The following is a 27,906-nucleotide window of genomic DNA, read 5'->3' as shown; positions in this document are numbered from 1 at the left end:
TAATGGGAAAAGCAGAGATGAGGGGAAAGGAAATGTCTACATTATGTAGGATAGTTAAGAAAGGCCTCTCTGAGAAAGAGTCATTTTTAGCTTAGTCCCAAGGGATGAAAAAAGAGCCAGGGTACAAAGATGTGGAATAAGAGTGACCCAGACATGGGTAACAGTACGTGCAAAGGCCTTTTGGTGGGACTGTGCTTGGTGTGTTTACGGAATACTAGGAAGCCAGTGTGTCTGGAGCAGAGGGAGAAAGAGGATGCACGGTAGTAAGTGAAGCCCAAGAGGCAGTAGGAGATCAGATCATGTAGTGCTTTTTAGGTCTCATTAAAGAGTTTGAATTATATTCTAATTTTGATAGGAACTTATCGGCAAGTTTTGAGTAAAAGAGTGGTATGATCTGACTTGATATATTAAAGGATCACTCTGGCTGCTGTGTGGAGAATAGACTGTAGCAGAGCAAGAGTGAAAGCAGGGAGAACATTAGGAGGCTACTGAAGTCAGCCAAGAGAAAATGATGGTGGCTCAGCCCATGGCGGAAGCAGTTAAAATGGTTTAAAAAGAGAGAGAAGAAAAGAAAAGAAAACGTCAGATTTAGGATGTATTTTTGCGGTGGCATGAACAAGACTCAATGGATTAGATGTGGAGAGTGAGAGAAAGGGAAGAATGAAAGATAGCCCCTAAGTTTGCATAATGGTGTGTGCAGAGAAGCCATTTCCAGAAGAGGAAAGACTACTGATCATTACCTGGCAGTGGAATTACAGGGCCCTCTACTAAGATCTCTATGTTGTGATGCTAACAGCTCCCATAAGCCCTACCTTGATAGACCAACTCAAAAGTACCTAGGTAACAAAAATCCAAGCCAAGGATCCTAGAAGCCCATCCACCTCCGGGCGATGAACAACATGGGGAAAACTGTTTCAGACCTACTTTTCAGCCTATGCAATTCCCTGCCAATATTTTTATTGTTGAAGGAAATTTGTACAACTTACTAGCCTGAGACAGAATATGGTGGTCAGTCACCCTCCTAAGTGATATGCTCAAGCTCAAACAGGCTATCATATGAGCCTTTTTCATCTGTCCTATGCTAGACAAATGTGCTATGCCTGTGCCAACTCAAGGAAATATGTATCTGAAAAAATTAAAAAGAAAGAACTTATGCTTCAGAGTCTAGAATGCATAATTTCCCAGGTGAAAGGCTTTGAGTATTGTTAGACAAAATGTCTGTTTTTACACATGAAAAAATGCTTAATAGTCATAGGGAAATGCACATCAAAACCACAGTGGAGTATCACTTCATTTCCAATAGGATGGCTATGATCAAAAAGATAGACAATAACAAGTGTTGGTGAGGATGTGGAGAAATCAGAACCTTCATACACTGCTAGTGGGGATGTAAAATGATGCAGCTTCTTTGGAAAATGGTCTGCGAGCTCCTCAAAATGTTAATCATGAAGTTACATTTGACTCTGCCATTGCACTCCTAGGTATATTCACAAAAGAAATGAAAGCATATGCCCACACAAAACTTGTACACAAATGTTCATACAGCATTATTCATAATAGTCAAAATGTAGAAACAATTTAAATGTCCATCAACTGGTGAATGGAAAAAAATATGAGGTATATCCATACCATTGAATATTGTTCAGCAATAAAAATAAAGGAACTGCTGATGCATGCTACACATGGATGAACCTTGAAAACATTGTGTAAAGTGGAAGAAGCCAGTCACAAAAGGCTGCATATCGTATGATTCCATTTACCTGAAACGTCCAGAATAGGCAAATTCATAGAGGCAGAAAACAGATTACTGATTGTCAAGGCCTGGAGTGCTGGGGGAGGAACGGAGAGTATGGTATTTCTTTGGGGGGTTATAAAAATGCTCTGGAATTAGATAGTAGTGATGGTTCCACCACTCTAAATATACTGAAAACCATTGAATTGTATACTTTAAATGGGTGAACTGTATGGTATGTAAATTATATTTCAGTAAAGCTGTTTATTTTATTTTATTTTATTTTATTTTATTTTATTTTAGGGACAGGGTTTCACTCCGGTTGCCCAGGCTGGAGTGCAATGACGCGATCTTGACTCACTGCAACCTCCACTTCCTGGGTTCAAGCTATTCTTGTGCCTCAGTCTCCCGAGTAGCTGGAATTACAGGTGCATACCACCATGCCCAGCTCATTTTTGTATTTTTAGTAGAGACGGGGTTTCGCCATATTGCCAAGGCTGTCTCAAACTCCTGAGCTCAAGTGATCCACCTGCCTTGGCTTCCCAAAGTGCTGGGATTACAGGCATGAGCCACCACACCCAGCCCAATAAAGCTGTTTAAAACAAATATCTTTTCTCAAATGCCAGTCTCTACAACCTTCTAGAACAGTGCTGTCTAATAAAACCTTCTGTGATATGGAAATGTTCTGTATCTGCAATGCCTAATATGGTAGCAACCAGCCATCTGTAGCTATTAAGCACTTAAAACCTGGCTTGTATTACTAAGAACTGAATTTTTAACTTAATTTTAATTAATTAAAACCTAGCCACATGTTGCAAGTAATTACCATATTGGACAGCTCAACTCTTGAATTCATACAGAAATTTAGTTTCTGCTCAAAGTTTATCCTCCACTTCTCTTTTCTCGTGGAATTAGTTTCTCAAGAAAAGATAGACCAGGCAGGGTGGGACATGCCTGTAATCCCAGCACTTTGGGAGGCTGAGGTGGGAGGACCACTTGAGCTCAGGAGTTCAAGACCAGTCCGGGCAACACAGCGAGATCCTGTGTCTATTTACAATTTAAAAAATAAAATTTTTTAAAAAAAGAAAAGATAGGGCTTTTCCTGAACCCTGGCTACACAAACACCTTTCAGAAGAAGAATTTCTTTACCTCTACACTCCTACTGTGTCCTGACTGCCCTGGCCTAGTTTGTCTCTACAGCCTAAGGACTGATTTTCTGACATGGCTCTGGGGCTCTCCTGTGCCAAAAGAATTCCTGGTCAGGTCTTCTCTGCATATGCGACAACTTCTCAGGAAAGTTGATTCCGGCCCAGATTGACTAATTGCCTATCCAATATAGGAGCAAAAGTTACTGACTGTAGAGGCTAGGTGCCTCAAAAACCCAGCCTCCTACCTCAAGAATGTCACAAAACCCCAGCCTCCTGCCTCAAGAATGCTCCAGAACACATGTTACACTCTTTCAGCCAGCAAAGCCTGTCCTACTCCACTTGGGGTGTGAGCGTGTGTGTGTGTGTGTGTGTGTGTGTGTGTGTATACATGGTATGAGCAAGACCTTAGGACAACTACTATAGCCCTATGTCTTCAACCCAAACCTACCCATATCCATTACACAGCCAATAGCCAGCACCATTAAGAGGAAAATCATGTTATGGACTGAATATTTGTTTCCCTCTCCCCTAAAATCCTATGTTGAAGCCCCAACCTCTAATGTGTTGGTATTTGAAGGTGTGGCCTTTGGAAAGTAATTAGGTTTACATGAGGGCATGAAGGTGGAGCCCCTATGGTGGGATTAGTGCCCTTATAGAAGAGGAAGAAAGCAGAGCTCTCTCGCTCTTTCTCAGCCTTGCGAGGACACAGAGAGAAGGCAGCTGTCTACAAGCCAGGAAGAGGGCCCTCACCAAGAATTGAATCATCTGGCACCTTGATCTTGAACCCTCAGCCTCTAGAAACATGAGAAATAAATGCCCATGGTTTAAATCATCCAATCTATAGTATTTTGTTATGGCATCCTGAGCAGACTAAGACAGAGAACTAGGAAACCGAGTCCCACATACAGCCTAAGTCCTAGGCCCTCTTCTCTCATTTATGCCTTATTTTTTACCTCCTGCTCCATTCTGCAACTATTCAGCTCTTGACCTCAGTCTTCATCTCTTCTTTCTGGCTCTGCTCTCACTCCATAGACTTTAATACAGATTTGGCTTCTCCTTCTCAACCCTTGATATTCTTCTATGGAGACAGTTTTGCTCCACACTCTGGCTCCTCCCAGTTAGAGCATCTCTGAGTCACCCTCCACTTAATCTGGCCTTAATCTCTCCCCAATAATGATCCTCACAGTTGGGAGGCTGGTGACTCATCTGGAGCCTGAAGGGAACTGAACCTGAGTTATGCCGTTGTTTCCAAGGACAGGGTCTTTTTTTTCCAAGAAAAAAGTAATGAATTTCTTGGCAATCAAAGAACAATTATAATTAAATGTTTGATAACCTACAAAAAAAACTTGTTTGACTCATGAATTTGAGACTTAAACAGTCTGGAAAACCTTGTGACTGCTTTAAATTGACCTCTGCAGGTTGAGGACCTGCACATCTATCATAATTTTCACTGACCATTATAAAAATTAGCCGGGCATGGTGGCAGACGCCTGTAATCCCAGCTACTCAGGAGGCTGAGGCAGGAGAATTGCTTGAATCTGGGAGGCAGAAGTTGCAGTGAGCCAAGATTGCGTCACTGCACTCCAGCCTGGGCAACAGAGCGAGACTCTGTCTCAAAATAATAATAATAATAACAATAATAATAATTTTCACTGACTGGTGACATTCCTCGCAAACCCGTGCAAACTTTTTAGTACCACACACTCTTCACTTTTTATTCCATGACTACACTAGATTCCCATATTCCACTATTCTAGATTGCTCTATACCATGCCCTGTAGCCCTTCACAAAAACCAATGGAGTTTGTGTCATATACCCCACCACCATACAGATGTTGAAAATTTTCATCATTTCAAATTGCATGAATTCATTAAATCAGCACATATGAACCAAGTGCCTAAACTGTGTGTCAAGGCCTGTGTTGGATGCTTTGGATAAAGAAATTGGGAAAATACAGTTTCTTGCCCTTGAGGAAACAGGTAGAGGAAAAATAAATCAACTTTTTAGCAGGTAGGCCAGGCCAGGTGACAAAGTTGCCACTGTACCCCGTAGGCCCCATTTCAATCTCTATTATAAGAAACATGGTTTCCTATCAGGCTCTGCATGCAGCAAGAAGCCAGTGTTTGCTCTTGATGGCGATGATGATTTGGTATTTTTGCAGATTAGCTCTTACGCTTGAGGACCGTTCAAATTAAACACAGGTCAATTTCATCAGGCGTTGTCATTCACTGGCATTTATGATCTTTTAGCTAAGTACTTATGTGCTAAATAAGCAATGCTACCAACTGAATTTACTTAATGTGGACAAGATTGCAGTTTACCAAGACCTTCTCCTGAAGTCTCTAAATTACCAGCTACTTCAGTGTATCTACTGTAAAATAGAGACAAATTATTTTCATTCCTGTCATAGAGTCTAGGGAAGGTCTGGGTGCTTCCAGAATATATGCCCATTGCTTTATGAATCTGTTACCAGCTGTTTGCATGCCTCAGTTTCCCCATCTGTATTCTATGATTCTTGCCATATACATATAATGGAGACAGAAAGATGATATCACAGTGCTTCAGACAGCTTTAAATAAAGCATTACGGAGGAGAGGAAACAGCCCAAAAGAAAACCCAAATCTTCTGTTAGGTGTGCATTAGCCGCCAAATGGCATTTCAGAGTTGCTTTAAGAAATGTCAAAGGCAGTAGTCCAAGCTACTGCCTTCTTGAGGCCAGCTCTCTATCAGTAGTACAGAATGATGAATGAATTAATTCACTTACTGATGCTTCAGCTTCTTCTGTAGCCATATTGACCAAAAGGTGACCATTAAGAGGCAGCCCAGCAAATCTCCATTGGTAGTATTTTTCAAATGGTTTATTTCTATAACCTACTATACATGAGACATTGAAAGAGATAATAAGAATACATTTTCTTACCTGAGAGAAAGATAAAACTCGACATGAGAATCAATCCATAAAGCTTCTGATATATGATGTGTTCTTTCATTGTCTAAGTCTGTGTTTAAAAAGTCAAAAATATGCCCAGCTCAGATATTCAGAAAATACAATTTCTAAGCGTATGTGACCACACTTCTCCTTTGCATACCACCTAAGGATTTTTTCCTATTGCTTAAAGTCATGTCAGCCAACCACATGATAGGCATTTACCAGAGATACCCAGCCTGGCTGAAACCTCACTGACGGATTTATCTATATACTAGCTCAATAAATTTTATTGAATCCCTTCTATGTGCTGGACACTGTGTTGCTCCCTGGGAATACAGTGCTGAGAAGACAAGACACAGATCTCTGCCATCATAGGACAGTTAGCCCTGTGGGGAGGACAGACATTAAATGCATAATTACAAAATGTGAGGCCAGGAGCTGTAGCTCATGCCTGTAATCCCAGCACTTTGGGAGGCCGAAGCGGGTGGATCACCTGAAGTCAGGAGTTTGCAACCAGCCTGGCCAACATGGTGAAACCCCATCTCTACTAAAAATACCAAAAAAAAATTATCTGGGCATGCTGGCGGGCACCTGTAATCCCAGCTACTTGGGAGGCTGAGGCAGGAGAATTCCTTGGACCTGGGAGGCGGAGGTGGCAGTGAGCCGAGATTGCGCCACTGCGCTCCAACCTGGGCAACAAGTGAAAACTCTGTCTCAAAAACAAACAAACAAAAAACCAAAATGTGATACATTCAACCCTAATGCACAAACTAAATTTCCTGAAGGAATGTTATGCAAGAAGACCTTGTTGACAAAAGTAACTCATCAAATCATTTGTATTTTTAAAACAGATCTGTTTAGAGAAATCTAATCACCATTTCATTATGTTCACCCAGCTTCTCTCCTTAATTAATTGTAACTATAGTGTCTTATGTGGAAAATGCACTTAAAACCCTCTTTTCTCCAAACAAAATGATGTTAAAACTGCAAATCCTACTGAAACATGTTACAGAAAATTGGCAGTAGGGTGCTGATGGGCATTTCTGATTTTAAATGAAATATACTTCTGAATGATTTACTACTGATTTAAACATTTCTTTTTCTATAGGATAATGCAACGTATTGTATTTCTTTCTACCTCCAAGTGAGATTTGGAATGAATAGACCCACTTTACATTTAATGTAACAGAAGCCAATTAGGAAGTCAAATGAATCTTGAGCTTGCTATGAACGCCAGCCATTAATCAGGCTCTTCATATTTACCAAGGATTCTACCACCATTCTCATTAGAATAATAAGGGAATTTGTATGAGTTGGATGGATTTTCTAAACTATGAGCTTAGAAGTAAGGGGGTGTCTAAATCTTTTATGACTTGCAAAATGAAATGCAGCTTAAATTTATAGTGCTATAAGAGGACTAGGCTGAGAATCAGTAACTGGCTGTGAGGCCATACATATTTCTGTTCCTTAATTTCCCTGGGACTCAGTTTCCTTATCTGTAAAAATGGAGATAATAATCTGCATATTTCTCAGAGCTGCTCTTGAAGAGGATCAAATGAGATGATACTTCGAAGGCAATTTTCAAAGCATAAAGTGCTATAGAAATGGATATGATTGCTATCTATAAAATGGGATTTTCAGCAGCAAGTAATCCAATTTATATTTTTCTTCCATTTCCTCTAAACTTTTATAACAACTTCAAGGTATGTTACCTGGTGCCCAATAAATAAATCATGGGACATTTACACAACAGAATACTATGCAACCATTAAAAGGAATAAAGGCTGGGCATGGTGGCTCATGCCTGTAATCACAGCACTTTCAGAGGCTGAGGCAGCTGGGTCACTTGAGGCCAGGAGTTCGAAACCAGCCTAGGCAACATGGTGAAACCCTGTCTCTACTAAAAATACAAAATTAGCCGGGCATGGTGGCGCATGCCTATAATTCTAGCTACTTGAGAGGCTGAGGTATGAGAATCACTTGAATCTGGGAGACAGACAATGCAGTAAGCTGTGTTCATGCCACTGCACTCCAGCCAGGGCGACAGAGAGAGATTCTGTCTCCAAAAAAAAAAAAAAAAAAAAAGGAATAAGGTAAGTCTATATATAAGGCATGAAAAGGTGGGTTGAGGAAAGGGGGTGGGGCATGAGGAATTTTCCATACTGTTCTGTACTGTCTGGTTATTTTACAAAGATTATAAATTAGTTACATAATTTTAAAAATCAAAGGAAAGGAGAAAGGAAGAAAGGGAGAGAGAGAGGAAGGTAAGGAAGATAGGAAGGGGAGGAAAGAGATAGGAAGGAAAAATGGGAAATAAATGTTTCCTTTATACTTCCTGTGATTCTGTACTGTTTGCTTTTACAATGAGCATACATTACTTTCATAATTTTGAAAAAACATAAAAGGAAGGAAGGAGGAAAAGTAAAGAAAGAGGAAAAGAGAAAGAAAGGGTGAGGATTAAAGACTTGAATTTTATACCTCACACAATTTCAAGCAATTTGGTTATTTCATGATGCGTATTTCTTAATTTTGTGGTTCAGAAAAATTTAAGGGAAAGAAGGAGAGGGGGGAAAGAGGGAAAGAAGGAAGGAAACGAAAGAGGGAGGGAAGGAGGACGGGAGGAAGAGAAACACTTACCTGAGAACTGGACTCTTTTAACTTCCCGCCCTCAAATGACCAGATCTTGTCTCTAAATTCCTATGTTTGATGTGAAATGAAAGAAGCACTAAACAGGAGACTCATTTTCTGCTGTCCATGCCTCAGTCACCTTCTTTTCTGCATCAAACCAGCCTCTCTGCTCTTAGCTTTATGGGGCTTATTGATCCGGGTAGATCCTCTTTTTGCGGCTTGTAGCACGTCATGGGGCTGCTCTCCTGAGCATAAAATCAGCATGGGCAAAGTTCTCAGATTATTACAACCCTGCAATAACCCATTAATTTGAGGGCTCTTTCCCAGTTTTCACTAAGGATTATCTTCAGTTCCTAGTTGATTATTGCTTTAATTAAATTGGATATATTAAAAGGGTACTTGTTTACTTGACTAAGGCTCATTTCACTTTATTAAGAAAGTGGGGAGGAGGAGGTGTAGTGTTCAGAACTATGAGCAGAAAGCAAAGGCCAAAGAGGCATGAACATATTCACATCTTACTCCATCAGTAAGGTGAAGCCAGCTATTTACCCTCACTGGACATTTATTCTTCAAGTCGCCTTGAAAGTAAATAGATTTATTGAAATGGCTTTATGTTCGTCTCAAAAAGGGGATGTTGTTTTTGTCCCAGAAGGTGTCATTACAGCCCCTTAGAGGTGACAGAAATACCACCAAAATCCCGTGGAGGATTCAGAGATGATCCCTGTCAGCCTCTGAACTTTACAGGTGAGGCCCCTGGGGTCCCAAGGGTAGAATGACTCATCCAAAGTCATAGAGCTTGTGAAAGGTAAAGCAGGAGCTAGAACCAAGGTGTCCTGACTACCAAACCAGTGCATTTTCCTCTTCATCTCATATCTTCAACAGAAAATTCAGTCTAATAGGAGGCTGAGTCGACCCAGCTTAAGGCCAGGATTCTTCACAGGGGAATGGAGAAGGAGGAGGTGTATTGGAATAATCCATGATTCACCCCAAAACCCACAAACTGTGATCAGAGTAGTGAATAAGAACCCAGGCTTTGTGGAAAGACAGGCTTGAGTTTGAGTCCCACCTGTGTGACTTGTGGCTAGTTCCCTAACTTCTCTGGAGCCCCCAGTGTCCTCATTTGTAAAATGCTGACCATGGAACTCACCTCATATTGCTGTGAAGATTACATAACACACAGTATGTAAAGTGCTTGGCCCAGCGCCTAGCACCAGGTTCCAGCACCACTGCTTCTGTCAAGGACTCCACTGCTTCTCCTTTCCAGTAGGCACAAGGCTTAGGTTTTGTGACCTGTCCCCAACATGGGGTCACACAGCCTACAAGAAGATGTGGAGCCATTACCAAGAAACATATTGACACTTCCCTGGCATGTGTTTATATTTCACACCATGCCTGCTCATTGATCTGTCTCCCTCACAACACTAAGCTCTGGTAGGGCAGGAACTCTATGTTCTCCAGTGGTTCGCATGCTGCCTGGCATATAGAGGGCGCTCAATCAATACTTCATAAACTATGCCTTTCTCCCCTACTAGAGTGTAAGCTTCCTGAGGACAGGGAAACACATCCTGTTCTTTCTGTGCCCTGCCCCAGGAGTTAGCACAGTGCCTGACACATAGTAGGTGCTTAATTAATGTTTGCTGAAATGAAGAAAAGAATTTAGAGGAGAATTATTTATATATACTTAGATATGTCATCAAATATCTCTGGAAAAGGACCCTGGTAAGAATAGTTGCTTCTAGAGATGGAAACTGAGGGGTTTTGGGTGGGAGGAAACCTCAGTTTTCACTGAACACACTTTCGTACTGTAAGAATTGTAATCATTTGCATGTGTTCTTTTTTTTCAAAGAAAAACACTATGTTTTGTTAAAAATCCAACATAGCACAAATGAAATAATTGACTAGAAAATTAAATTTGTACCAAAAAAAAGAAATTGGAACTCTTTTGTCAGGAAAACAATTGTCACCTGGGAGGGCTTCAACGGGTATCTTCCATTCCCTGGAAGGTTATGAGGAGAATGTTGACCATCTGCTCTCCATATCTACAGAGAAGTAGGAAATTGGCTGAAATTGCAGTTGGAGATGTGAGTTAGATATAAATAAGTCATTATTGACAATAGGAATTGATAAGCACCAGAAAAGGCTATCACGGGATGTTATGAGCCATCCATGCCTGGAAACTCAAAGGCCTAGATAGCCATATGGCTCTGCTGATTTACTTGTCCTCCCACAGAGAGGGCTGAGCTGATTGACTTGTTGCAACTCTGTCCCTGTTTCTAACACTAGAAAAGACCCTTAATCTGTTGAAGGTCCAAGCCGTCTTCATTCCCTCTCCCTTTCCTGGTGTGAGCATCCCACCAGGCCAATTGGTGGGGAATAGCAAGCCAGCTATTGAATTTGGGGCTCAACCATAGAAACAGCAAAAGGGTCCAATGCTGGAGGAAAAAATCATCTATGCTGACAACTCCTTAAGAGATTTTGAAGGACAATTTTACTTACATTTGATTGCCAACTTAAAAACTACCACCCAGCTACCAATGATTGCCTGCTCATTGTCATTCCCATGCATTCCTTTATACTTTCACTACATATGTGGGCATTTCTTAACAGTGTGTATTATTATTTTGCATAGTGATACTACATGTTTTTAAACATCACATAAATTTGCCTCCCTCCCTCCTTTCTTTCTGTCTGTCTGTCTGTCTGTCTGTCTGTCTTTCCTTTGAGACAGAGTCTGGCTGTTGCCCATTCTGGAATACATTGGTGCAATCAAGGTTCACTGCAGCCTCCACCTCCAAGGCTCAAGCAATCCTCCCACCTCAGCCTCCAGAGTAGCTGGGACCACAGGCATCCACCACCATGCCTGGCTAATTTTTGTATTTTTTGTAGAGATAGCATCTTGCTATATTGCCCATATGGTCTCAAATTCCTGCCTCAAGCAATCCTCCCACCTCAGCCTCCAGAGTAGCTGGGACCACAGGCATCCACCACCACACCTTGCTAATTTTTGTATTTTTTGTAGAGATAGCATCTTGCTATATTGCCCATATGGTTTCAGATTCCTGGCCTCAAGCAACCGTCTCACCTTGGCCTCCCAAAGTGCCAGAATAACAGCTGTAAGCCATTGCACCAGGCTCATGCTTTTAAACATACTATAAAAGGGGCCATACCACAAGAGAGACAGTACACCATAGTAGCTAATAAAACAGACTCTGAAGCCAGACTACATGGTTTTCCTAATGTCTCACTGCCTCAGCTTCCTCATCTGCAACATGGAAATGATGATGATGATGATGATGAGTTAATGGTGATGATGGTATCCACCTATATTATTTGTATAAAATCAATGAGATAATACATGTAAAGCACTTAAAACACTACCTGGTACGTAATAAATGCTTTATTAAGTATTAGCTATTATTACCTGTTCTTCAGCAACTTATTTTTCAAGCATAACAGTATTCATATAGTCCGCAATCATTTGAGTGCCCACCGTGTACAGGCAACACCCTGAGATGCTAAGGATTCAGCAGCAAACAAAACAGATAACTCTATCTCCCCTCAAAAAGTTTCTGTTTTAAAGTTGGAACAGGTCACATTAATAGATATGAGCCCAGTAAGCAAAGATTCTGCATTTAATATTGCAGCTGGGGGAGGTAGAAAAGGCTCTAGGCGTTCACTTATGATTTGGCTCTCTGTTTGTCTGTTATTGGTGTATAAGAATGCTTGTGATTTTTGCACATTGATTTTGTATCCTGAGACTTTGCTGAAGTTGCTTATCAGCTTAAGGAGACTTTGGGCCAAATTATGAGTGAACTCCCATTCACAATCGCTTCACAGAGAATAAAATACCTAGGAATACAACTTACAAGGAATGTGAAGGACCTCTTCAAGGAGAACCACAAACCATTGCTCAGTGAAATAAAAGAGGACACAAACAAATGGAAGAACATTCCATGCTCATGGGTAGGAAGAATCAATATCGTGAAAATGGCCATACTCCCCAAGGTAATTTATAGATTTAATGCCAACCACATCAAGCCACCAATGACTTTCTTCACAGAATTGGGAAAAAACTACTTTAAAGTTCACATGGAACCAAAAGAGCCCACATTGCCAAGACAATACTAAGCCAAAAGAACAAAGCTGGAGGCATCATGCTACCTGACTTCAAACTATACTACAAGGCTACAGTAACCAAAACAGCATGGTACTGGTACCAAAACAGAGATATACACCAATGGAACAGAACAGGGCCCTCAGAAATAATGCCACATATCTGCAACTGTCTGATCTTTGACAAACCTGAGAAAAACAAGAAATGGGGAAAGGATTCCCTATTTAATAAATGGTGCTGGGAAAACTGGCTAGCCATATGTAGAAAGCTGAAACGGGATCCCTTCCTTACACCTTATACAAAAATCAATTCAAGATGGATTAAAGACTTAAATGTTAGACCTAAAACCATAAAAACCCTATAAGAAAACCTAGGCAATACCATTCAGGACATAGGCATGGGTAAGGACTTCATGTCTAAAACAGCAATGGCAACAAAAGCCAAAATTGACAAATGGGATCTAATTAAACTAAAGGGCTTCTGCACAGCAAAAGAAACTACCATCAGAGTAAACAGGCAACTTACAGAATGAGAGAAAATTTTTACAATCTACCCATCTGACAAAGGGCTAATATCCAGAATCTACAAAGAACTCCAACAAATTTGCAAGAAAAAAACAAACAACCCCATCAAAAAGTGGGTGAAGGATATGAACAGACACTTCTCAAAAGAAGACATTTATGCAGCTAAAAGACACATGAAAAAATGTTCATCATCACTGGCCATCAGAGAAATGCAAATCAAAACCACAATGAGATACCATCTCACACCAGTTAGAATGGCGATCATTAAAAAGTCAGGAAACAACAGGTGCTGGAGAGGATGTGGAGAAATAGGAACACTTTTACATTGTTGGTGGGACTGTAAACTGGTTAAACCATTGTGGAAGACAGTGTGGCAATTCCTCAAGGATCTAGAACTAGAAATACCATTTGACCCAGCCACCCCATTACTGGGTATATACCCAAAGGATTATAAATCATGCTGCTATAAAGACACATGCACACATATGTTTATTGCAGCACTATTCACAATAGCAAAGACTTGGAACCAACCCAAATGTCCAACAATGATAGACTGGATTAAGAAAATGTGGCACATATACACCATGGAATACTATGCAGCCATAAAAAATGATGAGTTCATGTCCTTTGTAGGGACATGGATGAAGCTGGAAACCATCACTCTCAGCAAACTATCGCAGGGACATAAAACCAAACACCGCATGTTCTCACTCATAGGTGGGAATTGAACAAGGAGAATGCTTGGACACAGGAAGGGGAACATCACACACCGGGGTCTGTTGTGGGGTGGGGGGAGTGTGGAGGGATTGCATTAGGAGATATACCTAATGTAAATAACGAGGTAATGGGTGCAGCACACCAACATGGCACATGTATACATATGTAACAAACCTGCACGTTGTGCACATGTACCGTAGAACTTAAAGTATAATAATAAAAAAAAAAAAAGAAAGAAAAGAAAAGGCTCTAGGCGGGGCCAGGCATAGCAGCTCCAGCCCAGCAGCAGTGGCAGGGCAGCGGTGGCGGCAGTTCGCTGGAGGCCCGGCGCCCCCCGCAGCCCCTCCCTGGCGTGATGCATGGAGACCCGGCCAGCCGCTCGCCGCTGAGCCCGGAGTGGCCTCGGGCTCTGGCCTGCCCGGCCGCCCGAGGGCTGTGCGCGGCCCGCGGGCCTCCCGGCTCCCGCGGATCCGTGACCCGGCCATCCTGTCCCAGGAAGTGGACGTCCTGAGCGCCACGGCTCACTCCCTGTGCAGTCGGGCCTGCCTGGCATGCAGAACCTAAAGGCAGATCCAGAAAGGTTTTTTTTGTTTATTTTTTTTTTCCCTCTCCCTTCAGGTGCACTAAGGTAGGGAAGCTAAAAGCAGACTTGGGGTGTATGCTTGCAGCTGCAAAAAAATATGTATGGGAACAAACACACAACTCTCCCTCCCAAATAAACACAACAAAGAAACACAGAAGCAGTCCAAGCCTCTAATAAACTCTTCCACCCTGAATCCTTAAAAACTCTTAGTCTGTAAAAAAGTGTGCCTCTAACCTAACTCAGCCAAAAGGCTCCTCTCGGGTTTATTTTCTTTAAAATAAACCTGTCTTAACTGGCAAGCCACCTTTCATGTTTCTTTCTTCTTTCTTTAATTCTTGCAGTAGTGACCAAAATACATGAATTTTTCTTTCATGTATTTTTATTATTACCTAGAGGAAGATATATCCAATAAACGAAATTTAAAACTCTCTTCAAAAGGTTGTATCAATACTTTCTTAATTATTTCAAGGAAGAGCCCTAAAATATATGTATATAACCATAGTTATATTATGAATTCTGCTTTGTGGTGTTTTTTCTTTTTTGTTTTTTATTATTATACTTTAAGTTTTAGGGTACATGTGCACAATGTGCAGGTTTGTTACATATATATACACGTGCCATGTTGGTGTGCTGCACCCATTAACTCGTCATTTAACATTAGGTATATCTCCTAATGCTATCCCTCTCCCCTCCCCACACCCCACAACAGGACCCGGTGTGTGATGTTCCCCTTCCTGTGTCCATGTGTTCTCCTTGTTCAATTCCCACTATGAGTGAGAACATGTGATGTTTGGTTTTTTGTCCTTGCGACAGTTTGCTGAGAATGATGGTTTCCAGCTTCATCCATGTCCCTACAAAGGACATGAACTCATCATTTTTTATGGCTGCATAGTATTCCATGGTGTATATGTGCCACATTTTCTTAATCCAGTCTATCACTGATGGACATTTGGGTTGGTTCCAAGTCTTTGCTATTGTGAATAGTGCTGCAATAAACATATGTGTGCATGTGTCTTTATAGCAGCATGATTTATAATCCTTTGGGTATATACCAAGAAATGGGGTGGCTGGGTCAAATGGTATTTCTAGTTCTAGATCCCTGAGGAATTGCCACACTGACTTCCACAATGGTTGAACTAGTTTGCAGTCCCACCAACAGCGTAAAAGTGTTCCTATTTCTCCACATCCTCTCCAGCACCTGTTGTTTCCTGACTTTTTAATGATCGCCATTCTAACTGGTGTGAGATGGTATCTCATTGTGGTTTTGATTTGCATTTCTCTGATGGCCAGTGATGATGAGCATTTTTTCATGTGTCTTTTAGCTGCATAAATGTCTTCTTTTGAGAAGTGTCTGTTTATATCCTTTGCCCACTTGTTGGCAAGAGGTTGTTTTTTTCTTGTAAATTTGTTGGAGTTTATTGTAGATTCTGGATATTAGCCCTTTTGTCAGATGAGTAGATTGCAAAAATTTTCTCCCATTCTGTAAGTTGCCTGTACACTCTGATGGTAGTTTCTTTTGCTGTGCAGAACCCCTTAGTTTAATTAGATCCCATTTGTCCATTTTGGCTTTTGTTGCCATTGCTTTTGGTGTTTTAGACATGAAGTCCTTACCCATGCCTATGTCCTGAATGGTATTGCCTAGGTTTTCTTATAGGGTTTTTATGGTTTTAGGTCTAACATTTAAGTCTTTAATCCATCTTGAATTGATTTTTGTATAAGGTGTAAGGAAGGGATCCCGTTTCAGCTTTCTACATATGGCTAGCCAGTTTTCCCAGCACCATTTATTAAATAGGGAATCCTTTCCCCATTGCTTGTTTTTGTTAGGTTTGTCAAAGATCAGATAGTTGTAGATATGTGGCATTATTTCTGAGGGCCCTGTTCTGTTCCATTGGTGTATATCTCTGTTTTGGTACCAGTACCATGCTGTTTTGGTTACTGTAGCCTTGTAGTATAGTTTGAAGTCAGGTAGCATGATGCCTCCAGCTTTGTTCTTTTGGCTTAGGATTGACTTGGCAATGCGGGTTCTTTTTTGGTTCCGTATGAACTTTAAAGTAGTTTTTTCCAATTCTGTGAAGAAAGTTATTGGTAGCTTAATGAGGATGGCATTGAATCTATAAATTACCTTGGGGAGTATAGCCATTTTCACGATATTGATTCTTCCTACCTATGAGCATGGAATGTTCTTCCATTTGTTTGTATCCTCTTTTATTTCATTGAGCAGTGGTTTGTAGTTCTCCTTGAAGAGGTCCTTCACATTCCTTGTAAGTTGGATTCCTAGGTATTCTATTCTCTTTGAAGCAATTATGAATGGGAGTTCACTCATGATTGGAAGAAACGGATAAATTCCTCGACACATACACTCTCCCAAGACTAAACCAGGAAGAAGTTGAATCTCTGAATAGACCAATAACAGGCTCTGAAATTGAGGCAATAATTAATAGCTTACCAACCAAAAAAAGTCCAGGACCAGACAGATTCACAGCCGAATTCTACCAGAGGTACAAGGAGGAGCTGGTACCATTCCTTCTGAAACTATTCCAATCAACATAAAAAGAGGGAATCCTCCCTAACTCATTTTATGAGGCCAGCATCGTCCTGATACCAAAGCCTGGCAGAGACACAACAAAAAAAGAGAATTTTAGACCAATATCCCTGATGAACATCGATGTAAAAATCCTCAATAAAATACTAGCAAACAGAATCCAGCAGCACATCAAAAAGCTTATCCACCATGATCAAGTGGGCTTCATCCCTGGGATGCAAGGCTGATTCAATATATGCAAATCAATAAATGTAATCCAGCATATAAATAGAACCAACGACAAAAACCACATGATTATCTCAATAGATGCAGAAAAGGCCTTCGACAAAATTCAACACCCCTTCATGCTAAAAACTCTCAATAAATTAGGTATTGATGGGACGTATCTCAAAATAATAAGAGCTATTTATGACAAACCCACAGCCAATATCATACTGAATGGACAAAAACTGGAAGCATTCCCTTTGAAAACTGGCACAAGACAGGGTTGCCCTCTCTCACCACTCCTATTCAACATAGTGTTGGAAGTTCTGGCCAGGGCAATCAGGCAGGAGAAAGAAATAAAGTGTATTCAATTAGGAAAAGAGGAAGTCAAATTGTCCCTGTTTGCAGATGACATGATTGTATATCTAGAAAACCCCATCATCTCAGCCCAAAATCTCCTTAAGCTGATAAGCAACTTCAGCAAAGTCTCAGGATACAAAATCAATGTGCAAAAATCATAAGCATTCTTATACACCAATAACAGCCAAGCAGAGAGCCAGAAAGGCTTTTTACAAAACTAGAGAACATTGGGAAGGGCTCCTTTGGCGAGGTGTTCTAAGGCATTGACAGTTGGACTCAGAAAGTGGTTGCCATAAAAATCATTGATCTGGAAGAAGCTGAAGATGAGATAGAGGACATTCAACAAGAAATCACAGTGTTGAGTCAGTGTGACTGTCCATACGTAACCAAATATTATGGATACATGAAGGATGTATGAAGGATACAAAAGTATGGATAATAATGGAATATCCTGATGGAGGCTCCACACTAGATCTGTTAGAACCTGGCCCGTTAGATGAAACCCAGATCATTACTATATTAAGAGAAATACTGAAAGGACTTGATTCCCTCCATTCGGAGAAGAAAATCCATAGAGATGTTAAAGCGGCCAACGTCCTGCTGTCTGAGCACTGCGAGGTGAAGCTGGTGGACTTTGGCATGGCTGGCCAACTGACAGACACCCAGACCAAAAGGAACACTTTTGTGGGCACCCCGTTCTGGATAGCACCCGAGGTCATCACACAGTCGGCCTATGACTCAAAGGCAGACATCTGGTCCCTGGGCATAACAACTATTTAACTTGCAAAAGGAGAACCACCTTATTCCAAGCTGCATCCCATGAAAGTTTTATTCCTTATTCCAAAGAACAACCCACCAACGTTGGAAGAAAACTACAGTAAACCCCTCAAGGAGTTTGTGGAGGCCTGTTTGAATAAAGAGCCAAGCTTTAGACCCACTGCTAAGGAGTTATTGAAGCACAAGTTTATACTACGCGATGCAAAGAAAACTTCCTACTTGACCGAGCTCATCGACAGGTATAAGAGATGGAGGGCAAAGCAGAGCCAAGAAGACTCGAGCTCCAAGGATTCCAACTCGGAAACGGATGGCCAAGACTCAGTGGGGCAGCGATTCTGGGGACTGGATCTTCACAATCCAAGAAAAAGATCCCAAGAATCTTGAGAACGGAGCTCTTCAGCCATCGGATGTAGACAAATAAGATGAAAGACATCCCAAAGAGGCCTTTCTCTCAGTGTTTATCTACAATTATTTCTCCTCTGCTTGCAGAGTTGAAGAAGAGCCAGGCGTGCGGAGGGAACTTGGGGTCCACTGAAGAGCTTCGAGGGGCCATCTACCTGGTGGAGGAGGTGTGCCCCCGCATCTCCGACACCATGGTGGGCCAGCTCCTGCAGCAGCTCCACAGATATTCTCTAAGTGGTGGAGAAACTTCATCCCACTGAAATTCCTTTGGCATTTGGGGTTTTGTTTTTCCTTTTTTTCTTCTTCATCTTCCTCCTTTTTAAAAGTCAGCAAGAGCCTTCGCTGACTCCACTGAAGAGGTGCGCCACCGGGGGCCACCCCAATGCCGGGCACCTGTCCAGGGACACACACAGTCCTCGCTGTGCTGCAGCCAGATGAAGTCTCCCAGATGGGTGGGGAGGGTCAGCTCCTTCCAGCGATCATTTTATTTTATTACTTTTGTTTTTAATTTTAACCATAGTGCACATATTCAAGGAAAGTGTCTTTAAAAACTAAAACAAACCCTGAAATGTATATTTGGGATCATGATAAGGCAACTAAAGACATGAAACCTCAAGTATCCTGCTTTAAGTTGATAACTCCCTCTGGGAGCTGGGGAATTGCTCTGGAGGATGGGTGTACAGATTTGTATATAGTGTCATTTTTGCGGAGACCCTTTCAGTGTGCATAAGGAATCACTGTGTAAAAACTGGCCAAGTCCTTCTGTAGATAATGTCAGTGGAGTAAATATTCAACAGGCCAAAAAATATATATAAAGAAAAGTCTCTAACAGTTTTGGGGTTTTTGTGTTTCTATTTAGTTTTGGTTCATAAAATTAAAATTAATTAACTAAACGATTTTTAGAAATTATGTTCTACTGGATGTAGACAGACAATAAACAAACAAAAAAAAAGATAAAGCACATAACATATTAGAAGGTGAAAAAAAGCCACAGAGGAAAGCAAAGTGGGAAAGGGATATAGAGATTTCTTGAAGGAGGACGGGGAATGCAATTTTATTTTTATTTTCGGTCTGTGGCCCAGGCTGGAGTGCAGCAATGCAGCAGCATGATCTCAGCTCATTGCAACCTCTGCCTCCTGAGTTCAAGTGATTTTCCTGCCTCAGCCTCCCGAGTAGCTGGGACTACAGGCATGCACCACCACATCTGGCTAATTTTTGTATTTTTAATAGAGATGGGGTTTCACCATGTTGGCCTTGCTGGTCTTGAACTCCTGACCTCAGGAGTTCCACCCATCTCATCCTCCCAAGGTGCTGGGATTACAGGCATGAGCCACTGCGTCCAGCCGGGAATGCAATTTTAAATAGGGTGATCTGTGGTGTCCTCACTGAAAAGTGACGTTTGAACAAAGACCTGAAGGAAATGAGGGAATAAGCCATGGGGATACTTGAAGAAAGAGCGTTCTGGGCAGGAGGATATAACCTGAGCACTGCAGGGTGCTTGGAGCCTTTCTAAGGGCAGTACTGAGGTCAATGTGCCAGAAGCAGAGCAAGCTAAGGGGAAAACGGTGAGCGAAGACGTGAGAGAGATGATAAAAAGCCAAATCACACAGGGGCTTGCAGGCTGTTTTAAGAACTTTGGTTTTACTCTGGAGAACAGGGAGCCATTGCAGGGTTTTAAAAAACTTATTTTGAAATAGCGTCAAACTTACAGAAGTGGTATAAGACTAGTACAAAGAACTCTCATTTATCCTTCGTCCAGATTCTGCAAATTGTTAACATTTTGCCACATTTGCCTTATTTCTCCTTACATTTATTTTTGAAGCATTTGAGTGTAAATTGGAGATATCCTGTCCCTTCATTCCAAATACTTTAGCAGGCATTTTCCTGAGAACAAGAGTAGTTTCTTACATAACAACTATCAAAATAAGGAAATTTACATTAATGCATTACTACTTCATATACAGTCCACATTCATATTTAGACAGCTATCTCACTAATGTCCTTCATTGCATGTTCCCCTCTGATCCAGGTTCTAATGTAGATCCTGCTTTTAGTTGTCACGGTTTTTCAGTCTCCTTTAATCTAGAAATGTTCCTCAGCCTTTCTTTGACTTAAATAACATTGACATTTTTGAAGCATACAGGCTGGCTATTTTATAGAATATCCCTCAATTTGGGTTTGTCTAAGGTTTCCTCGTCACTCAGGTTATACTTTTTTGGCAGCACAGAAGTGATGTTGCATCATTCTCAGTGCATCACATCAGCACATGCACGATGTCACTTTGTCCCATCATTGAGGATATTAACTTTGATTACTTGGTTAAGGTAATGTTCACCACATTTCTCCACTCTAAAGTTAGCATTTTCCCATTTGCAATTTATAAGTGATGTGTAAGAGATTTGTGGAGAAATGCTTTGAGCCTGTGTAAATATCCTGTTCCTCCTCAAAACTTCAACCTGCTGGGCACAGTGGCTCACACCTACAATCCCAGCACTTTGGGAGGCTAAGATGGGTGGATCGCTTGAGCTCGGGAGTTTGAAACCAGCCTAAGCAACATCATGAAACCCCATGTCTAGAAAAAATTGGCCAAGTGTGGTGGCACACGCCTGTGGCCCAGCTACTTGGGAGGTGAGGTGGGAGGATTGCTTGACCCAGGAGGTCAAGGCTGCAGTGAGCCAAGATCGTGCCACTGCACTTCAGCCTAGGTGACAGTGAGGCTCTGTCTCAAAAAAAAAAAAAAAACAAAACAAAACAAACAAACAAAAAAAAACTTCAACCAATTGTTTTACTATGCATTGTTAATTTTTACCTGATGGTTGTCAAATGGTGGTTTTCGACTTCCACCATTTTTCTACTTGTATTAGTCAGCTTTCTACTGAAAGGGAGAGTTTTTCCTTCTCTCGTATTTATTCATTCATTTATATCAGTATGCACTCATGTATTTCTATTTTAATTAGTGAGTTACAATCTATTACTATTATTATGTTGATGTTGAATTTGTTCCAGATTTGTTTAATGGGAGCCCTTTCAAACTGGCTTCTGTGTCCTTTTGACATATATATACCTATGATTTTCTGAGCACTTTCTTACACTCTTGCACAAGATGTTCCATGTAGAATCTTGCATTTTTCCTTGCCTCATACCTAGAATCCACCATTTATCTAAGGACTCTGGTTCCTTTTAGAAGAAAATCGTGTCTAGAAACCAAGATTTGAGTAAAGCCAGAGTTTTGAGCAAAAAAATAACACAATAAGACATGTTTTAAAAAGATCACTTAGGCTGCTATGCTAAAAATTGACTCTAAGGTGACAAAGGAAAAAGCAGGAAGATGTACCTGTGTTAAAAGAGTAGATTTCTTTCTCTGCAATGCAAATCTGACCATGTGGCTTTTCTGCCAAAATTATTTGACAGACGAGACCACTTATAAAGTTAAAACCCTGTGGCATTGCAAGAAAAGCTCTTCTGTGATCTGGTCCCTTTTGGACTTCTCCACCTTCTTTTTCTTTTTCTTTCCTTTTTTTTTTTTTTTTTTTTTTTTTTTTGAGATTGAGTCTCACTCTGTCACCCAGGCTGGAGTGCGGTAGTACCATCTCGGCTCACTGCAACCTCCGCCTCCCAGGCTCAAGTAATTCTTTGCAAATGCTGCTCCTTTTGCCTGCCCCCCAACCCCTTGACCATCTCATCCTTCATGACAACACAATACTCTTTTTCCTTTGTAAAGCCTTCCTGGAGCAATTCCCTCCATTTGCATCCCACCCCAGGTATAAATTATTATTCGGGTCATTGTGTTATCACACATTTCATCATGGAAACATACTGCCTCTCCTTCAGTCTCCTTTCTGGAATACTAGGAGAGAAAAAATCACCTTCCAAGGTTCTTTTTATCCTGATATATCAAGGATGATTGGTTCTGTTGGCATGAGGCCAAAGGAAGTTCTGATTCACTACAGCCTCGCCCCATAACACAAGTGAAGCCCCAAGGCTGGAGGGCTGGAGTCCTTGACACAAAACAGGAGTAGCAGGGCTTCCAGGAGGGCAGAGGCCTGCTCAGATAACCCTGGAGATATGGGTAGGCCAGACTTCAAAGGCACCTGGGACAGAGGGAAGACAGAGGCAGGCTTGTCTAACTAGAAGACATAACTCAGTTGAGTTTTGAGACTTCTATAAGAACATTCGCCTTCCCTGGCTGGGTGCAGTGGCTCACGTCTATAATCCCATCACTTTGGGAGGCTGAGGCAGGCGGATCACTTGAGGTCGGGAGTTCGAGACCAGCCTGGCCAACACTCTGTCTCTACGAAAAATAGAAAAAAAATTAGCTGGGCATGGTAGCGGGCGCCTGTATTCCCAGCTGCTAGGGAGGCTGAGGCAGGAGAATCACTTTAACCCAGAAGGCAGAGGTTGCAGTGAGCCAAGATCACGCCACTGCACTCCAGCCTGGGTGACAGAGCGAGACTCCATCTCAACAAAACAAAACAAACAAACAAAAAAGAACATTATCCTTCCCTTAGTGCCCTCCAAATCTTATCAAAACCCAACAATAGACTTCTTCCTCTTGTTATCTGCCAGTGAGCTAAGGTCATCCAAGTAGGTCACACCCTTCAAGCCAGCTAGAAAACTGTAAGGTGCCTTAAGTTAGTCCTCTTGAAGAGGTCTAGCTTTCCGAAACATTTCCTTCAGTGCCTTGGAGATGAATCTGATTAGCAGCCCTTGGCACCCATCAGAGTTCTCTAGTTTCATTGCCCTCCAGCCAAAGACTACCAGGAACACACCTGTAGCTGAACAAGTTGAGCTTATTACTTGTTGCAACAGGGCAAAATACACACCATGGGGCACCTCAGTAAGAGGGAGTTAGAAAAGACATATTACAGGATTTGGGCTTTCGTTGGGTGATTCAGGAGGGTTTAAAGAAGCAAGGGTTCTGGCTGGGTGCAGTGGCTCATGCCTGTAATTCCAGCACTTTGGGAGGCCGAAGCTGGCGGATCACAAGGTCAGGAGTTCTAGACAAGCCTGGCCAACAGAGTGAAACCATGTTTCTACTAAAAATACAAAAATTAGCCAGGCATGGTGGTGCGTGCCTGTAGTCCCAGCTACTCGGGAGGCTGAGGCAGGAGAATCGCTTGAATCCAGGAGGCAGAGGTTGTGGTGAGCCGAGATGATGCCACTTCACTCCAGCCTGGGCAACAGAATGAAATTCTGCCTAAAAAAAAAAAAAAGAAGAAGAAGAAGAAGAAGCAAGGGTTCACTGTAGATTCAGTGCTATCAGAAAGTGAGGACAAGTTTATCATTGGGTATATCAGAAAATCCTATCTCTAGGGAGGACAAACTGAGCAAGACTGAAGCAGTAATTGGAAAGAAAGCAGCAGTCACTCATCTTATCCAGGAGAAGGAGATGTTTGGCATTTTGTGGGCTGCACAGTGATCTTGTTTTTGTCTGTGCTTAGACTTAATTATGAAATGGCCTTGTTTTGTCTTACTTTATCATGATCTTAGAGTCAACTTATCTGGCACTGATATTCTGTAAGATCCTTAATATCCAATAGGAGAATAACTTGGTCTAGCTGTAAGTGCCAGGCCAGCTGGTAGCAATGCTAAGGCCTAGCTGTGAGCATCTCACTAGTTCCTCACTAGCTGTGAGGGGCTGTTTCTTTCTGCTTCTTTTGGTCAAAGGCAGACAAAGTGAGGCTGCTGGATGTTACTCCATGATACCCAGATTTCTCTATTGTGGATCAGGAGCTGGCTTAGAGAATGTAGTCTCTACTTGGACTGAGGTTAGTCCCTCCAGCTTGCTGCATCTGATATGAAAATGGCTGTATGGTAAAAAATTCAATATAAAAGGACTCTGGGAAGATAGCATCAGCAATCTTAATTGTAATTAACAAAAGCAGTTATCAGAAATGGATATCATGGCCAGGCGTGGTGGTTCACACCTGTAACCCCAGCACTTTGGGAGGCCGAGGCAGGCCAATCACTTGAGGTCAGGAGTTTGAGACAAGCCTGGCCAACATGGCAAGACCCTGTCTCCACCAAAAATACAAAAAAAAAAAAAAAAAACTAGCCAGGTGTGTTGGCAGGCTCCTGTAATCCCAGCTATTAGAGAGACTGAGGTAGGAGAATTGCTTGAACCCGGGAAGTGGAGGTTGCAGTGAGCCAAGATGGCGCCACTGCACTCTAGTCTGGGCAACAGAGGGGTAGTCCATCAAAAAAAAAAAAAGGGAAAAGAAACAGATGTCGGTAAAAGGTCTCAAAGTCTCAAAGTCTCAAAGTTATGGGCCTAGATTATGAAACCCAGGCAATGAAAATGTATCCCAGAATGCAACCAGGTATATCTGAGACAACCAGGTGGCTTTTTCTTTTAGCATACTCACAAACGGTTCTGCTTTCCCTGTAGTACTTACATAGGTGAAACGAGTAATACTTGCTACAACACAAATTCCCTCTTGGCTGGAAGAGGAAATTAAGGGCTATGTGATTGCCCATGACAACTCTAGTTAATGAATTCTGAGTAGTTTCTTGGGCTTTCAGAGCAGGAGTATGTCATTTATGACATTTACTAGTGTCAGAGACAAGTTTCAGACCACTGTTCTAGTTGTATTACACCCACTATGGGATTTGCAGTTTCCAGTGCAAGCATAAAGAGGGAATCCAGGCTAGGAGCGGTGGTTCATGCTTGTAATTCCAGCCCTTTGGGAGACCGAGGCAGGTGGATCACCTGAAGTCAGGAGGTCTAGATCAGCCTGGCCAACATGGTGAAACCCTGTCTCTACTAAAAATACAAAAATTAGCCAGGTGTGGTGGCTCATGCCTGTAATCCCAGTTACTCAGGAGGCTGAGGCAGGAGAATTGCTTGAATCGAGGAAGCAGAGGTTGCAGTGAGTTGAGATCACACCACTGCACTCCAGCCTGGGTGATAGAGTGAGACTCAGTCTCAAAAAAAAAAAAAAAGAGGGAATCCATTATCCCGCTTGGAAATTCCCTTGAATAACCTGTGTTTGCCTCAGTTTGGAGGCTTCTGGGTGTTCTCTGGGACACATAGTCACAGAAAGGAGGGTAGTTTTAAATCTCTAACGATTACCCTAAAAACACAGGATAAGGTGGTGTGTGGCAGGAAGTATAAGGTCTTCTTATATTAAAAAGGTATGTAAGGAGATATATAAGCAGTAAGACCTGAGTGGAGCACAGATTATATTTGGAGTATAACTATCATTTACTGCAAAAGGAGTGAGCCAATTTGTAGCTTCTGAGATAGACAAGTCCTTTTAGTATAATTTTAGTATAATTAAACAGCTCCTGCAAAGAAGGTTGAAGAGAACAAACTGATCATTGCACCCAGATATTCCCAATGTTAGTGTCCACTCCTGATTGACTACACCTTGCTGATAGGATTATAATGACTTCAGCAGAAGCATTTTGTTGATGTGAGGTCAGGTCCAATTTTTACAAAACTAAAGATTGAGATTAATGCTGTGAGGGAAACGAGTACCATAAGAGACCTATAAAAGGGAATCTACCTCCTGAAGTGTTTAAAGGAAGAGCTATTATATTTTTGTCAGCAGGGTTAGGCAGGAGTAGGGGTGACATAGGTAGCAATCAGTTAACTTCAGAGCCATGGTTATGGGAAAAAATTAAGTGGTGGGAGACCATAAGGAGACAAAAATAACAGGATGCAGCCTGGGCAACAAAGTGAGACCCCATTTCTACAAATAATTTTTTAAAAATTAGCTGGGTGTGATGGCACACACTTGTGGTCCCATCTACTCAGGAGGCTGAGGTGGGAGGATTGCTTGAGCCCAGGAAGTCGAGGCTGCAATGAGCCATGATTGCACCACTGCACTTCAGCCTGGGTGACACAGCAAGATCCCATCTCAAAATAATAACAACAGTAATAATAATAGGATGAATAAGGGATCATTGCATTACTGTTCTAGAAGACATCTAAGTAGAATAATAAGCAAAGTTAGTAGAAGAGTAAAGGAACTGAAAAGGGGGATGAAGAATCATAAAATTAATCTTGTTCTGTCATATTGGGTGGGAGCTATTCACCCTCTGAAGCCAGCAATTTCTGGAGGATTTTTATTTTATTTTTATTTTATTTCATTTTTGAGATGGAGTCTTGCTCTGTCACCCAGGCTGGAGTGCAGTGGTGAGATCTAGGCTCACTGCAACCTCTGCCTCCCGGGTTCAAGCAATTCCCTGCCTCAGCCTCCTGAGTAGCTGGGATTACAGGTGCCTGCCACAACACCCAGCTAATTTTTGTATTTTTAGTAGATATGGGGTTTCATCATCTTGGTTAGGCTGGTCTTGAACTCCTGACCTCATCATCCACCCGCCTCAGCCTCCAAGCATGAGCCGCCACACTCAGCCAATTTCTGGAAGATTTCTAAGAATCCAAAGTTTAAGGTCTCCAGACGGAAGGGATGTCCAGTAATCAGGATGAGACTATGCATATCCTTTTCACTGGGAAACATGAATTCAAGCACCAACATCTTGGAGTTTTACTGCTGTGTCAATTGTTAATAGTACCTGATAAGGTCCTCACCTTCAAGGTTCAAGAGCAGTTTTTCTCCAGTGTCTTCTCCAGAAGACTAAACCTCCAGGTTGCAGATCATGCAGAGGCTTGGTAATAGAGCTGGAGTTATGGTATGGGTCACTTAACGTTAATTGATCATGTCTACTTACAATCAAACAGACTCTAAGACTGAGGGTGAAATTACCAAATACATAGGGTGGCCTATTATTAATTCATTAGATAACTTGTGTGTCCCAGACAGGGGTGATCTTGTAGACATTAAAGTTAATCTAATACTTTAGGCCAAGCTTGTCCAGCCTCTGGTCTGTGGATTACATGTGGCCCAGGACAGCTTTGAATGCAGCTGATGTGGTTTGACTGTGTCCCCACCCAGATCTCATCTTGAATTCCCACGTGTTGTCGGAGGGACCCAGTGGGAAGTAACTGAATCATGGGGGCAGGTCTTTCCCATGCTGTTCTCATGATAGTGAATAAGTCTCATGAGATCTGACGGTTTTATAAGGGTGATTTCCCTGCACGCATGCTCTCTCTTTGCCTGCTGCCATCCATGTAAGACGTGACTGCTCCTCCTTGCCTTCCCCATGATTGTGAGGCCACCCCAGTCACATGGAACTGTAAGTCCATTAAACCTCTTTCTTTTGCAAATTGCCCAGTCTTGGGTATGTTTTTATCAGCAGCGTGAAAACGGACTAATACAGAGGTCTAACACAAATTCATA

General features: G+C 41.8%; 1 protein-coding gene and 1 pseudogene across 1 annotated transcript in view; one reads left to right on the top strand and one right to left on the bottom strand.

Annotated features, from left to right (window-relative positions):
- The window catches only part of ADGRG4 (adhesion G protein-coupled receptor G4), a 115,775-nt gene extending 102,130 nt beyond the window's left edge, over positions 1-13,645 (bottom strand). The window contains exons 1-4 of the mRNA XM_024353217.2: positions 13,608-13,645; positions 10,403-10,477; positions 9,586-9,754; positions 5,802-5,880 (exon numbers count right to left, since the gene is read on the bottom strand). Coding sequence (XP_024208985.2) covers positions 5,802-5,871 — 70 coding nt within the window. The 5' untranslated portion in view covers positions 5,872-5,880; positions 9,586-9,754; positions 10,403-10,477; positions 13,608-13,645. The remainder of the gene's footprint in view (positions 1-5,801; positions 5,881-9,585; positions 9,755-10,402; positions 10,478-13,607) is intronic.
- Positions 13,646-17,923: 4,278 nt separating this feature from the next.
- Positions 17,924-18,953, top strand: LOC107970977 (serine/threonine-protein kinase 24-like; annotated as a pseudogene).
- Positions 18,954-27,906: the final 8,953 nt, after the last annotated feature.

This window comes from Pan troglodytes, chromosome X (assembly GCF_028858775.2).
Source record: "Pan troglodytes isolate AG18354 chromosome X, NHGRI_mPanTro3-v2.0_pri, whole genome shotgun sequence".
In the NCBI taxonomy this organism is placed as follows: Eukaryota; Metazoa; Chordata; class Mammalia; order Primates; family Hominidae; genus Pan; species Pan troglodytes.
Note: the sequence above shows the minus strand (reverse complement) of the source record. Positions and strands in the feature narration are given on the sequence as shown.